Source organism: Heterocephalus glaber, unplaced genomic scaffold (genome assembly GCF_053883595.1).
Source record: "Heterocephalus glaber isolate CG9 unplaced genomic scaffold, H.glaber_assembly_v1.0 deba00000546, whole genome shotgun sequence".
Taxonomy (NCBI): Eukaryota; Metazoa; Chordata; class Mammalia; order Rodentia; family Bathyergidae; genus Heterocephalus; species Heterocephalus glaber.
This window is the reverse complement of record NW_028258147.1, coordinates 30,026,546-30,040,908: the sequence shown is the minus strand read 5'-3', so window position 1 is coordinate 30,040,908 and position 14,363 is coordinate 30,026,546. Positions and strand designations below refer to the sequence as shown.

Here is a 14,363-nt window from a genome sequence, read left to right as displayed (position 1 = left end):
ACAGCTTCCGGAATTCTGGTTTTAAGGGACAGGCAGTATGACAGAGAGATGGTTATAACCTTATAATAAGAACACAGGTTGCAACATGTGTAAATACTGAATAGTTTCTCTGGTGTGAGAAACTGAAAGTGTAAATAAGGACTAAATGTATAATAGGTAATGTGAAATAGGAAGAAAAGGGGCAAAGGGGAAGGAAGTCGGAGGGCTAGGGGAAAGGATAGAAGGGAATGGGATTAATATGAGAAAATGGAAAAACAGGAACAAAATCTTTGTAAACAGGGAGGAATGGAGGGGTTGAAGGGAGGGCTGGGCAAGGGTGAAAAATAAGAACCAAGAGAGACTATGTAAAGGTGCAAATTTCCAATGATGAATGTCATTATATTGTATACCTAAAATGTACCAATGATTAGAATGAATAATCGATAATGTAAAATAGGAAGAAAAGGTCCAAAGGGGTAGGGGTAGTGGGAGGGGCAGGGGAAAGGAAAGAAGGGAAAGGAAAAATGATGAGAAATGGAAATAAAGTCTTTGTAAATAGGGAAGGGTGGAGGGCGTGAAGGGAGGGCTAGGAATGGGGAAAAAATAAGAACCAAGATGCATTATATAAAGGTACAATTCCCAATGAGAAATGTAATTGTGTTGTATACCTACAATGTACCAATAAAAGAATTTAATACAAAAAAAAAAAAGAACACATGCTGCAAAAGCACCTTCTTTCAGTCATTCAACAACTTTTTAAAAAGTACTGTACATACAAAGGTAATCTTAAATAGGGGAGAGACCTCACTTCTGCAAAATTCCCTAATTATCCTATTCAGGAAAGAGAAGCAATTATATATGTCTTGATGGAGAAAAATTACATGTTATGCAAAATTCTAAACTATGAAAAAATGCTCAATATTTTGAAACATGTTTATAAATTAGAAATGTACTCCAACATCTCAAATATTGCCAGGTGAAAGCAGTAACTGTGGCAAGTTTATATTCTCAAAATTTAAATTTAACTGTTTTCCTTTAGAAAGATAAAATTTTAAAACAATAAAATTACATTTAATGAGAAAGTACAAAGAATCACAAGCAGTTATTTTATATCACTGTAAATAAGAGTTACAATAGTGAGTCTCTGAAACAATTCAGTTGTTTTATTTCTATTATTATTTACTTTACACAACAGATTAAATGATCTTTTCCACGTATATCTTCATCTGTTCTCCCTCTTGCCCAGTGATTAGTATTTACAAACATGTTGTTGCATACAATTAATGATTAGGTACGAGAAACTAAAGGGAATTGGTCCAAGGCCAATCAAGAAGAGAAGAAGTCATTTTCAAGGCAAGATTGCAAATCTTACCTTTTTCAAACTTGAACTGTCCATCATCCTTTTGCTCTCAAGACCCAAATTACAGATAGAAACTGAGCAAGAGTTTTACAGTAAATCTCTGTTAAAATCTTCCGCAAGAAAAAGTAAGAACTGGGGAAGAAATGAACATAGGTGACACCCGGAGCTAATCTTCTTATATTCACAGTCCACTTATCATGCTGACAGACAGCTCCATCCTCTGCCCTGAGGGTGCAGGCACCCGGAGCAGGCTGGAAAAACTGCTGGTTATAAACTGGTGCCGAGAGTGAGCCTCTATCTCTAATGTGGCAGCTCACTTCTCCTTCCTGAGAAGCTAAAAGCAGCAGCTCTCATCTTACACATGCAGTAACTGAGCCAGCAAGAGATATAACCCTCTCTTCTTGCCCACATTAGCTCAGTACTCAATACTCAAGTGTACTTTGACCTTTTCTGTCTAAGGAAAAGTCAAAGAAGAGAAATCCAGGTATAACCAAGAATCACAACTTGCCAGGTGTGACCAGACAGCAAAGAGAAGGGATTAAAAATTAAAGACAAACCATGTTAACATAAGCAAACTGAAGACATTTAGCAGTGTTAGGAGTGGTTCTCAGAATTTTAAATGCACTTTTGACATTTATTCCAATACCCATAAAAGAAAAGCCCACAAAATGGTAGAAGCAACACCAAGGCTCAAACATCTGTCTAGACTAGAGGTTCAAAGTTCTCCTTTCAAAAAGCCACCCACATGAACAGGTAAGGTAGCCACTTTTGCCCAACTCACTCCAGAGGGAATTGTGACATTAACCTTGTACCACTAGGGAGCCATTTTATTTGGGAGGTTGTTGTCATGGGAAGGGGATGGGTATTTCACATGGAAGGTGGTGACCCCACAGGGTCATCATCAATCACCTGGGGTCACAGACCTTCCAAATTGTGAGAAGAGGCAGGGGGTCAGCAAAGGAGGGCAGAGAAAAGATCAAAAGGCCTTTGATGAGGGTTATCTACCTATATAATAGGACCTACAAAATGGAACTTCTCTGCAGTTGAAAACCTCCCAGCTTCTGAGGTTTTTGTTTAACGTGGCTGCTTACTCTGGAGACTAGAGTCAGCAGATGGCAGGAGAGCCCTAGAGGCTCGGGTTTACAAGACTGCTAATGCCACCATCCACCTCAGTGGACAGAGTACTAAGGATTGTTTCCTTCTTCAAGAGCAAGCTCCAATAGGGAGTGGAGGGAAGACCTGCAGTTGGCCAAATGGCAAAGCAGCTTAGTGTGAGCCCCCTTGCGATTCTGTATATTACCTGCTACAAATGCTCATCTCTGCTCTTTGTAAAAAGCAAGCATGAAAAGGGATATTGGGATATCAATGTGTCTCCATAAGCCAATGCCAACAGAAAGCAGAGGGTCTGTGGGATTCTTTCCCTTAGCAAGGCCATTGTCTTTGTTCCTGTTACCACTGATTAATGACTCTTAGGTGAATAAAGGAGCACAAGAGATGGGATGACCTGGTTGGAATGCTATGTAAATCAACTCCATTGTATACATAGTCTGAGGAAGGAAAGAGGCAACTTTAATTCAGAAATAGGTAGGAAAAGAGGCCTCCACCAAACCCTTGGTCATCATTTTGTGGTACAGAGTCCCGAACATCCGTAATAGGTACCTCTCTCTCTCTCTCTCAGGCACAGAAAGAGACTGATAACAATAAAACAATTATAATAATATACTATAATTTTTTTTGGTACTGGGGATCAAACTTGGGTCCTTGCGCTTGCAGGGCAGGCGGTAGAACCACTGAGCTAAATCCCTGGCCCAATATACAATAATTAAGGTTATGCGACTGTGGTCTCTCAAAATATCTTGCACTCTTCACCCTTCTCCTGGATGTGAGATGACATAAGCCCACATGATGAGAAGGACTGAGGAGAAGGACATGGGCCTTCTAGTGTAGAATTAGGCTTCACCCTGACAATGCATTAGGAGGAGGATCATTTGCTTCCTTTTAGAGCAGGAAAGTGGGAGATACAGTAAAGTCCACAACTTACAAACAATCAAGCTGTGAACTTTCACAGGTGTACTGTGTAAGACTCACTGATTAGGAATGAATACAACTTAGGAACGTTCTCCCAGGACGGAACTCATTCATATGTCAGGGGCTTACTTTATCATCATATTACTTAGACTAGTGCATAATTTATAAGTTATGAATTGTTTATTTCTGGAATTTTCAGATCATGGTTGACCATGAGTAGCTGAAACTGTGAAAAGTGAAACCTTGGATAAGACCACTGTACATTCTGGGAGAATCATGAATCCTGAGCAGACTTTGTCTTGTCTCTAGGATACCTTTCTTTACTAGCTGGTGAGTGTCATACTTTAAGAACACAATGGATATTTTAAACACTCACTGATGATGTTTATCAAAATAATTATGTTAAGAAATAAAACACAGAAAAGAGCAATAAAAATGGCTTTCAGATTACGGGCTGTTTTGATTAACCATGCCCTACATGCCTCCAGCCTATTCCCACTAGCATGGATAATTGAGAATCTGCTGCATTTCCATTTTAACAGTCTAATGCATTTCAGGCACTAAGACAGGAAACCAAACTTTTGGTTATTATTTCATTTTATATAAATTTAGCACATGGCACTAACCTCTGTACAGTCCAAAGAAGCCTTCATAGCGTAGCACTTTCTTAAAACAGTCAAAGCTGTTTTTATACATGAGCTCTCCCACAAAAGAGCCAGTTGATCGCTGGTTCTGCATTCGAGTTTTTACAAGATCTATAGGATACACAGCAGTGGCTCCAACAGCTAAAATTAAATATCAACATTTCAAAGGGAATTAAGGTCAAATGAAGGAAAAAAGGAGGGTAAAATCAAAGGCTCAGAAGAGATGCAAAATTCCCATGTACTGATTTAAAAACCATACTACCCTTAATATATCATTATGGAATTTTATTTAAGTATCCCCTGATAAAAGGATGTCACAGTTTAAATTAAAAGGCTATCACCACAGCCTAACCTCATTATTAACTTGACTTTAGGAAGCCTGGCTGAAGATAAGTAAGAGAAAATTGTCATTTGTAAGACTCTGGCTGTGTGTAGGTATGGACAAAAGCCTTATTTCCTCTGGTCCTACCTCATAGATATAGACTGGTAAGTGGCTTGTAAAACAATGAGAGAGAGCTCTGTCCTGTAAAACTGTAGGTGGAAAGTCAAAGAAAAGACAGAAGGAATAACAAATATGATAATTTTACTCTCATCCATGACTAACCTCCAGCAATGGAACCCAGACCAAACCTGTAGGCTGACTCTGCAACCTGTAGGAGAACTGGCCGAGTTGAATCACCCAGGGCCTTCTGCTTTGCATGCACACGATGTGGAAAGCGGGCCGGCAGAGGACAAAACAGGGGCAGAAAAAAAAGAGTTCATATTATTTAAAAAATTACTTACTGGGCTCTAAATCTGTGATACAAGCAAAATGTGAAAGAGGAAAGTAGGGTTAGATTCCTTAAGTACTTATTAATAAAAAGTTTTTATTGCTATTAATGTTTAAGTCAAATTTGAATATAATCAGAGCCATTTCCTACCAAAAATATTATGAAATTATTTCCAAATGTTCAATTCCCATTAATGATCGAAGAAATGCAAATTTTAAAATATTCATGAGATAACTATATCATTCTTCATTAATCAACTTGCCTAGTTTTTGATTTATATTTTTTGTTTTTGTTTTAAATGGAAATACCTAGACTGGCAAGGGCTAATTAAAAACAAGCTTTCTCCAATTTGTCATTAAGCCCAGTGTAAGCTGAGGAAAATTTGATAATACACATCTAAATACACAAAATGTACATAACCCGAGCCTGAAATTCTTCTTATAAAAAGTCAGGCTAGAAAATAATCATACATGTAAACAAGTATCAAGCTCTAACAATGATAAAATGCAGTATTCTTTTAAAAGCTAAATACCCTAAGTGCCCAATAATAGAGAATTGTTTAAAACATAATTCTGTTACTTTAAAATGAAAATGTGTCATTAAAGAAGTTTTTGTTTTGTTTTTTTGTGACAGGGTCTTGCTTTGGAGTTCAGGTTGGCCTTCCTTGAATTCACTAACGTAGTCCAGGTTGGCCTCAAACTTGCAGTGGTCCTCTGGTTTCAGCCTCCCAAGTGCTGGACAACAGGCATGCACCACCACATCCAGCTTAAAGTGGTATTGTTGAAGGACAGCTGATGTTAGTAAAAATGTTTACAAGCTACCATATATGAAAACACAAGCTAAATAGAGCACAGTGGGCAGTATAATTCTCTTTACTTTTGAGTGGTAGTTTTTTAGAAAAACACTTTTTTAAGATTGTGCAACATGGAGTCATTTTTATTAAAATTATATTATATATATATATTTATATGCACACATATAAAATTAATACTAACATTTTGGTACCCTTACTACCCAGAGATATTCGAAATATTTATGGTGACTATAAGTAGGTGGCTGTATTACAAACGATTGTTACTTTTTCCTCTCTTTTGCCTATCTTTCCAAAATTTCTACTTTAGGGCAGGTGCTGGCTGTGTTGCTGTTCTTTTGACCTCTATTATCCTTAGTGTTTCTGAGACCAGAACACTTTAGAGTATTGCACTTTTCTGGCTGCATAAATAAAACAGTAATTTTATGTCAGAGTTGTCAAATGAGGGTGACATTAGTCAGTGTTTAATAAATACCTGTTGAATGAATAAATACATTCAATAAAATTTGCTTCTCAAAAGTTATGATAATTAAAATCAGCGAACAATGAAAATAATCACCAGCCCCAGGTATCAACCCACTGAATTTTCGTTGCTGTCACTGTAACACAATTCTAATACAAAGAGATGATTTGTAATCTCCTTCAGAGACAACTGACTGAAAATAGTTTTACACAGGAATATGCATTTCTATGACTGTAAAACATTTCTTCTGCAAATTCCATGGGTTGTTTCCAATTCTGTCTGTGTACAGATGGAGATCAGTAACATGTTCACTATGACAGACATATCCAAAAAAGAAGCACTATTTTATTTACATATATAAAAATATGCAATACTTAGAAACATTCTGGCATCAAAATAATGAGTGAAAAATATTCTGAAAATAATGAGAGGAAGGAATTATCACTAATTCCTTATCTAAGACAAATGCAATTCCAGACTTTCATTTAACTTTTCAGAAGAAATGTAGTATGTTCTTAAAATGACACAAGAAAGACTCCTCCTCCTTCACTGGTCTGTGGAGGACAAATGCTTCAAGGACTGCACAGGGCTGGGACAGGCACACTTGCCCACAGGTGGATGATCTCCTACACTTGAATCTGTTGGGCCCAGTGGGGTTCATGCAGTAAAAAGCCCACTGTATTCCTGGAAGGCCGCTGTGAATTGCTCTAAACCTCTAAGCAGCAGCCAATCATTTCCTGCTGTAAATCTCATCAAACTAGTCTAACCCTTTCATGGCCAGTATCAACAAGTACCCATTACAAACTCTCAAAACCTGCAAAAGGCATAAATGGAAATGATGGGAGACTACTGCCAGCTGGAGAACAAGAGAGACGTAACACAAAAACTGTTTTTCTTAATCCCCAAATTTCTACAATAGTTGGTGTTATACAGATGAAGAGATAATCATCTCATAAGCATTGTTTAAAATCAAAGGGAGGGAAAGCAATGTTGCTTCCACCTCTGGACGTGATTATGCAGTTCTTTCTCCTGCACTAAGGGAAATCGGCTTCCTCTTTTAACCACAGCCAGCTGGGTTCCAGAGGTGCCTCGTTAGGATTTACTGAGCACACACCCACTACTTTGACTTACATGCTGCACACAAAACTTGCTGCTTCTTTTGGGTGGGAAGGAGCTAAAAGGAGGGGATCCTGGCTCCAAGCCTGACAGTCCTAAAAATGTAGCCTGCATCAACCCATTGTGGTCAAACTGGCGTCTCTGTACAGACCCAGAGCCCCAAGCCAAAAACAGTGAGGTCTCAGAGGATTCAGAGATGGCTTTGCCTTAAAGGAGGTATTTTTCTAAAAACGACACTCTGTCTGCGAGGGGATTTATTTTACAAATGCCTGCAAACACAACACACGTTATGAAGGCTTTTCTTCTCTAAGCCTGACCAATAGAGTCGAGCAAGAGTTAAACGAGGAGGTACCGTGTCTTAAGTTTCTGACTCCCATAACTTCAAGTGATTGGTTTCTGTTAACCATAAAATAAAATTTAACATTCCTAAAATTGTTTCCACATAACTTATGAATCTTTTCATAGAGAAAATAGATCTAAAAGCCTTCAAACTATGACTCCAGACTAAACAAAATTATCTCATTTTGATATTCAGAAAAACAGAAGGCATGGCACTTAGACAATGCACTGACAGAGCGCTGCTCTGCAGAGTAGAGATGGTTTGCATTTAGCAACATGCAGAGGCTGACAGGGGCAGTGACACCAACCCAGGGCTTCTCTACACATCCCTTAACATGAGGTTTAGGGAAGAAGAATCAATCTACACATTTTGAGAGTGTGTGGCTTCCAGTGCATGAGAAAATCAACCCATCTATGAAAGAAACAAACAAATGCCAGTATCTGTTCATCAGAAGGTCTCTAAGTAACTTCTCTTTTCAGCCCTCTGAAAATTATCTGGATTTGAGTGGGAAGATGAAAAAATGTAAGTCAGATACCAATACCAGAAGGGCAACTGCAAGTGAAAAGGGGCTTGGGGGTGTCTCCCTAAGGGAACATCAGGGTGCAAATCTGTTCCTTTCACTTACCTGCCTCTGGGCTTCAGCCAAGTTGAAGGGCAGAGTTCCCTCTTCCAAAGGAGCAATTCGCTCAATATCTGCTAAAGTCATTCGTCTGGAGGGAAAACAAGCACAAGCAGAAACAAAATACCAATTTATTAAATTCACATTATGGAATTTTGAAGTGTCCATTTTATCATTTCCCATATTTTAGTGTTGCCTTTCATTTGCTTTTTTTTTCTCCTCCTTGCTGCCCTCCTTCCATCCCTACCTTCAAGCCTCCTTTTATTAAGCTAATTAAAAAAAAAAGCCAACTTACCCCCTTGGCTCATATAAATCTGCTAACTGAAACAAGATGTCTACTTCCATGGGTGTAACCTGACCAAATTTCTGAGCTGCCAGAACAAACTCCTCTGTATGGAAAAAAGTTAGAAGGAAAAGATTCAAGAAGGAATAACATTAAATTTAGCATTAATTCAAGGCACTGGAATAAGTGAACATCACAAAACTTTATTATTATCAGTCACAGAATTCAAGGCAATCCAAATAGGGTGAGAATTTCTGTAGTTCTTTCATTCACTTGGAAGAGTATGCAGAGTACTTTTTCCAACATTTAGCTGACAAGTTCAGTGTCATCTGAATAAACAACACAGGGTGTTACTCAAATTTCAGATCAAGGAAAATGAGGAAACAAGCATATATGAAACTTCATACGCAAAGGTCCCAATAGGTTTTATTAGGTAGAATTCCTAAGTGAATCTCTGTTTTAGGAAAAAAAATTCCATTAAAAATAATACAGTATCTTATTCAAGTTCATAGATCAACTTACACAGTCTGCAATACAAGTCTGTTGAATTCCTCATGTACTTTTGAAGGCCACTTTAGAGGCTGTCAATTTAGCTCAAGCTTTAGCAAGGTCTGAAAATATTCAAGAAACTTTACATGTTTTTCTAATTTAAGTACTGTCTTTGGTTTATTTAAAACGTGGCAAGGGTTGTTTTGTTTGCTTTAGTTTGTTTGATCAAAGGATGGAGAACATACATACCATATGCTTAATATGTGCGAGTGTGAATGGAATAGAAAAATCTATAACATAAACTCCTGATTGTCTCCTTCATTCCCCAAGATACTTGCAGGCAAGAATTCAGATATATTCTCACTCACCCTTGGTTACTTCTACATCTTTCCTGTTGCCAGCCAAAGTGCTGTAGATCTTTCTAATGAGTTCCATGTTGTTAAGAAGCGAATTAAATCCATTAAAATAGGAGAAACTAACTTGATGGGATGTGGTACCTCCAGCAGCCTTGGGAAGTTGAAAGTAAGAGAGAGAAGAAGAAAAACAAAAAATTTATAGGTGAAGAAGATTCAGAGGTACATATTATATCTAATGTTAGTTTGGAAGTAATCAAGAATGTATGTATAAGAAGACATGACTGTTAAATTTTTCTTTCACATTAAAATAAAAGAAAGCTATAAATATTTCCTAAAAGTAACTGAAACTAATCATGACCAGAACCTGTACCTTCCATATACAACTCCCAGAAAACTAAATAAATACATGTGTAGGACTTTAACAAGATCAGTAGTAATTTACAGAGTTCAAATTTCAATTGGAAATGTTTTATAAGTTGGTTTATTTCGTCTAATGAGCAAATCTTACAGGCTTCTACATACATAACTACTATACACATGCACACATGCATGTGCTTATACATGTGAAAATGTATATCAATGTAACTACACTGTGAAAGTGGCCAATCTAATATTAATAGCAAGAATTGCCAAATTACCTATAACCAGCAATAAATAATCATTTAAGCATAGACTTTACTTTAGTGGGATTTTTAACAAATAAGCATATTATGGTAAAAATATGAGATCTCATATGCTTGAATGGAGGTTAAGACTGGTCAGAATTTTGTTAATCAAAACTTTTAAGAAGCCATATTTCTTCACGGGACAAGGGAAAGAGACAGAATGTCCATTATGAATGGAACTTCAGTTTGGGGTTTCCAAATCAATCTCTCCCTAACAAGGCAGAATATTTTTATTTGGAAAACACTTCTTTATAAGGTAACAATCACATAAATCATTTAAAATAGTAATCATTTAAAATAGTAATCATTTAAAATAGCTGACATGTGATTTAGTATGGAGTAGGAAGAGGGGGCCAAGAAAAGGAGTTAGATTAACACTGTGCCAGAGAGGCAAAGGTCAGGTCTGAAGGCCTCTCTACAGAAAGACACAACACAAAATAAAGGGGTACAGGGGTGAGTTCCTACGGATGGTAAGCATGGTGAGAAACCTGTATGACAGTGAAAACAGTCTTCTGGCTGGAATTAACAAAAAGAAAGCTACCACTGGCAAGTGGTTCCCAAACCTGAGTGATCATCAAAATCATCTATAATCTTTCCAAAAGGTCTAAGAGCTCATTACCTATAGGCAGTGAAGACCAAGCCTAGAACAGACCTACTGTCTGTATTTTTTTTTTGGTACCAGGGATCGAACTTGGGACCTTGTACTTGTGAGGCAGGAGGCAGAACCACTGAGCTAAATCCCCGGCCCTACTCACTGTATTCTTAAGAATTGTTCTGGTGATTCTGGTGCTCTATAACCAGGGCTTGGGAATCACGCTGCAGACGGTGCCAGAAAGACACCCCAAGGCCTCTGAGGAAGGTCAACAGCTAAACACCCTCGGGGAGGGAAGATCCATGATGCACGACAGTATGGTTCTGCCTGTCACAAGTGCTATGGCAAGCTTCAATAACTCATGGTGAATGAGTGAACAAATCTAAAGTTACTGTTTGCTCACTATTGTAACAATAAATGTGTGTGCTCCTTTTCTTTGTGCCTTAAAGAACAAGAATATCAGTATTCGATATACCTCAAAGTATGAAGCAAAATTAACATGTGATCACTAATTTGTTTTTCTTTTCTTTAACCAGTTAATATAATCAGTCTTCCATATCTACTAGTTCCACATCCATGGGTTTAATTCAATCAACCACAGATTGAAAAGATTTGGGGGAAAAATTACCTCTGTACTGAACATATACACTTTTCCCCCCTTTTTATTCCCTAAACAATATAGTATAACTACTAATTATATTATATTTACATTGTATTAGGTATTACAAGTAATCTAAAGATGATTTAAAGTATCAAGAAGATGTGTAGGTTATATGTAGAGACTATGTCATTTTATATAAGTGAATCGAGCATCTACTGATTTTAATATGTACATTGCTGGGGGGGAGGTGTTTGTAGAACCAGCCTTCCATAGACATCATGGGACAACTATACATTTTTCTAAGATGTTCCATATACTCAAGACATTAAATTAACCTATCCACTAAAACTAGCCAAAACATACTTTTTGCTTGTAAGTATGGCAACAAATGGAATCAGGTTAAGAAAATATTAGTGTTTTAAACGCTAATAATTTATAAGAATATAATTTGTAAGAATTGTTCTTTATATTCTCTTATTCACTTAGCTTAAACCAAGTAGAACAAATTACTCCCTTAGGGCCAAGTTACAACTTACAGCGACTAGACATTCTTCTACAAATGGTGTCAAGACATGGGGGCGGATGGTGACCATGATGTCTCGGAAGTCAATGGCTGTGACTCTTCCAGTCTTGGCACTGTCACGCTGCACAAAAGCTTGCTTTGCATGCTCCAGCTGTATTTCCTACAAATAGAGAAGGTGAAATACTTACGAATTTTTTTTTCTTACTTAATTACTACAAATGACTATTCATTTTCAAAACAGGCTGAAGAAATACAGATTATGTCTTGATTCAACAAGCCCCAACTGTTAGTTTGTTAGGGTCCCCAAGCTACTACCTCCTTCCAGAGAGAACTTTGGTCAAATCAGTGAACACCTCTTGAGAAAGTGCATCTCTCTTTAAATTTCCAACCCAGGAAAACGAACTGCTTCCATTCTGTGCTATAATCTGAGGCACAAGGGAAACGAAAACTGGAATAAAGTTTGGTAGGTTCAAGGATCTGGCCATATCCAGCTTAGGTAAAGCAGATGAAAAGAAAAAGCATGCAGAAACATTAAGCTCTATCCGAGGAAGAGCAGTTCCTAAGCACAATCTGGTACATAACATGATGTAACAGCGGATTAAGAGGGGGTCTTTTCTGGAATACGCTATTCCTGTAACAAAGGGTTTCTCAGCCTGGCACTACTGACTGACATTTTGGGCAGGTCAAGTCTCTATTATGAGAGGCTGTCTTGCGCATCCCCTCCCCTCTTCCCACTAGATGCAAGTAAACCCTCCCCTCCCAGGGGTATGACATTCAAAAATGACTCCAGAGAGAACCGTAAATCTTGGTTGAAAACCCACTGCTCTAGAATGAGGAGCTGGATGATGCGTGGGTCAGAGGTAGCAGACCTGGGGGAGAGCCTGTGGGTACAGATAGAAGTCACAGGCTCTCAAGTAAGGACGCGTAACCGTAAAGCTCTGTGACCATTCCCAGGAGATAAGCGCGTACACAAAACAAAACTTAGCCTCCCATTGAAACTCACTGCACACCACAGGGCAGAAGGATTCTCTCTGCAGAGAGCATGTCTGCATCTTTCCCAGGACACTCTGCTTCCCTCCCAAATAGGCCCTTAGAGAGAAAGCTAATTTCTATGCAATTAAAAAGTATCACTGGAGTGGCTCTCAAGGATTTCAAATTATTTAAATGAAATGAGCTTTTATTAGATGATATTAAGGAATTAATGTTTTTAACTTTGGTGAGACAATAACTTACAAATGTGTAAAGATGAATTATCCTTATGAATGAGTGCAAACTAAAGTATAAGAGAAGTGATATTCTTTAAAGTACTCTAGGTTCCCTTTTCTTGCTCCAGACAGGGGGAAAGATGAAAAAGCTTGACAAAATATTGAAAAAGACTAAAGCTAGATAAAGAGTAAATGGTGAGGCGTTATACTACTTCTTTCCATTCTTCCATAGTTTGAAAATGTGCAATTATAAGAGTAAAGGATAAACCCTAAATAAAAATCAGACCCTAAAGTCTGTGTTATAGGACCTGTCCTGCAGTCTTGTTGGAGGGAGTTCTTCAAGAGTAGCCCAACTTGCTCCTTGAATGTGAGGTGTCAGGCAGCCCTCTACCTTGGGGTCCTGTCACTCTGCTTCTGAGGGAAGGTGCTCCCTGCCACAACATGGAAGATTCCTTATAACCTAAGGCTTGACTCCCACATTCAAATCTCCCACTCTTATCTGCCTGACCAAAATTTGTAACTACTTAGAGAATGTACCCTGGGAGTATCTCATGAAGGCCACAAAATTACACATCACTAAGCCTGGTATTACAATGTCTCCCACCTGACACTCAAAGCTGGTCCCTATTCTGCATTCAAAGCTTAGTTATTTGCACGTTGGTTTTCTGGTCACCTAAAAAGCTGCCATTTTCAATTCTTCAAGCTTCCTTTTCCCCAAGGGTATACCAGTTACCAATTACATCTCTTGGGCCTCTGAAAGTTCCCTCAAAGCATCTTTTCCTTTTTTCCCAGTGCCACCGGTTCAGGGACTCTTCATACCTTACCTAAATTACCACTATGGCCTCAACTATCAGCCTGGGGCTTCTTTATAACCTCTGCGGTCTGCCTTGTGTACATCAAAATTCACCTTTCAGCATTACAGATCTGACCTCTACCTCCCTGTGCAGAAAGGTGGCCCTTCATCTTGAGACCCATCTGCAAGGTAGGCCACTCAAGACTCTATAGGAATTACTCTTAGCCTGTCTCCCACCACCCACCCCATACCCAGTCCCGCTCCCACACATACATTAAATACAACAAAGTCTTGAAAATCAGTGGCCTGAGTTCATGTGACTCTCTTCACAAACTTTATATAAGACCTGTCTTATTTCATGTTACATTAGAATCTGTTGTTGACATTGTTGTCATCACACTGTCTTTGCCAGGGAATAGACATTCTGTCTTGTCTATGCTTATCTCACTTATGCTGCTGGGCAGAATGCTGTAGGTACAGGCAGCACTTGCATGACAGACATTATTATCAGTGACAGGTAACCTGTAAGACCAACTCTATAAACAAATCACAACCTATTGAACAAAACAGGGTTCTCTGTATGAGTGCCTCCAATTTAAGAAGGAAAGAACCAACTGTTAAACACTCTATAGTGAAAAATGAGCACAGTATGTATTCAATTGAAAGTAAATGAACACAGTCTCCTTCCAATTACTAGACTCACTGCTTCAGCTATCATAAGCCAAG

General features: G+C 38.3%; 1 protein-coding gene across 7 annotated transcripts in view; it reads right to left on the bottom strand.

Annotated features, from left to right (window-relative positions):
• The window catches only part of Slc25a13 (solute carrier family 25 member 13), a 423,604-nt gene that overhangs the window by 55,470 nt on the left and 353,771 nt on the right, over window positions 1-14,363 (bottom strand). For 5 of the 7 annotated variants that reach the window (XM_087204454.1, XM_004862720.4, XM_087204457.1 and 2 more), the window contains 6 exons: window positions 11,653-11,799; window positions 9,271-9,409; window positions 8,426-8,519; window positions 8,137-8,221; window positions 4,616-4,703; window positions 3,994-4,152 (listed from right to left, as the gene is read on the bottom strand). In XM_087204454.1, the coding sequence (XP_087060580.1) occupies window positions 3,994-4,152; window positions 4,616-4,703; window positions 8,137-8,221; window positions 8,426-8,519; window positions 9,271-9,409; window positions 11,653-11,799 (712 nt within the window). The remainder of the gene's footprint in view (window positions 1-3,993; window positions 4,153-4,615; window positions 4,704-8,136; window positions 8,222-8,425; window positions 8,520-9,270; window positions 9,410-11,652; window positions 11,800-14,363) is intronic. The other 2 variants (XM_087204455.1, XM_004862721.4) reach the window with 1 other exon arrangement.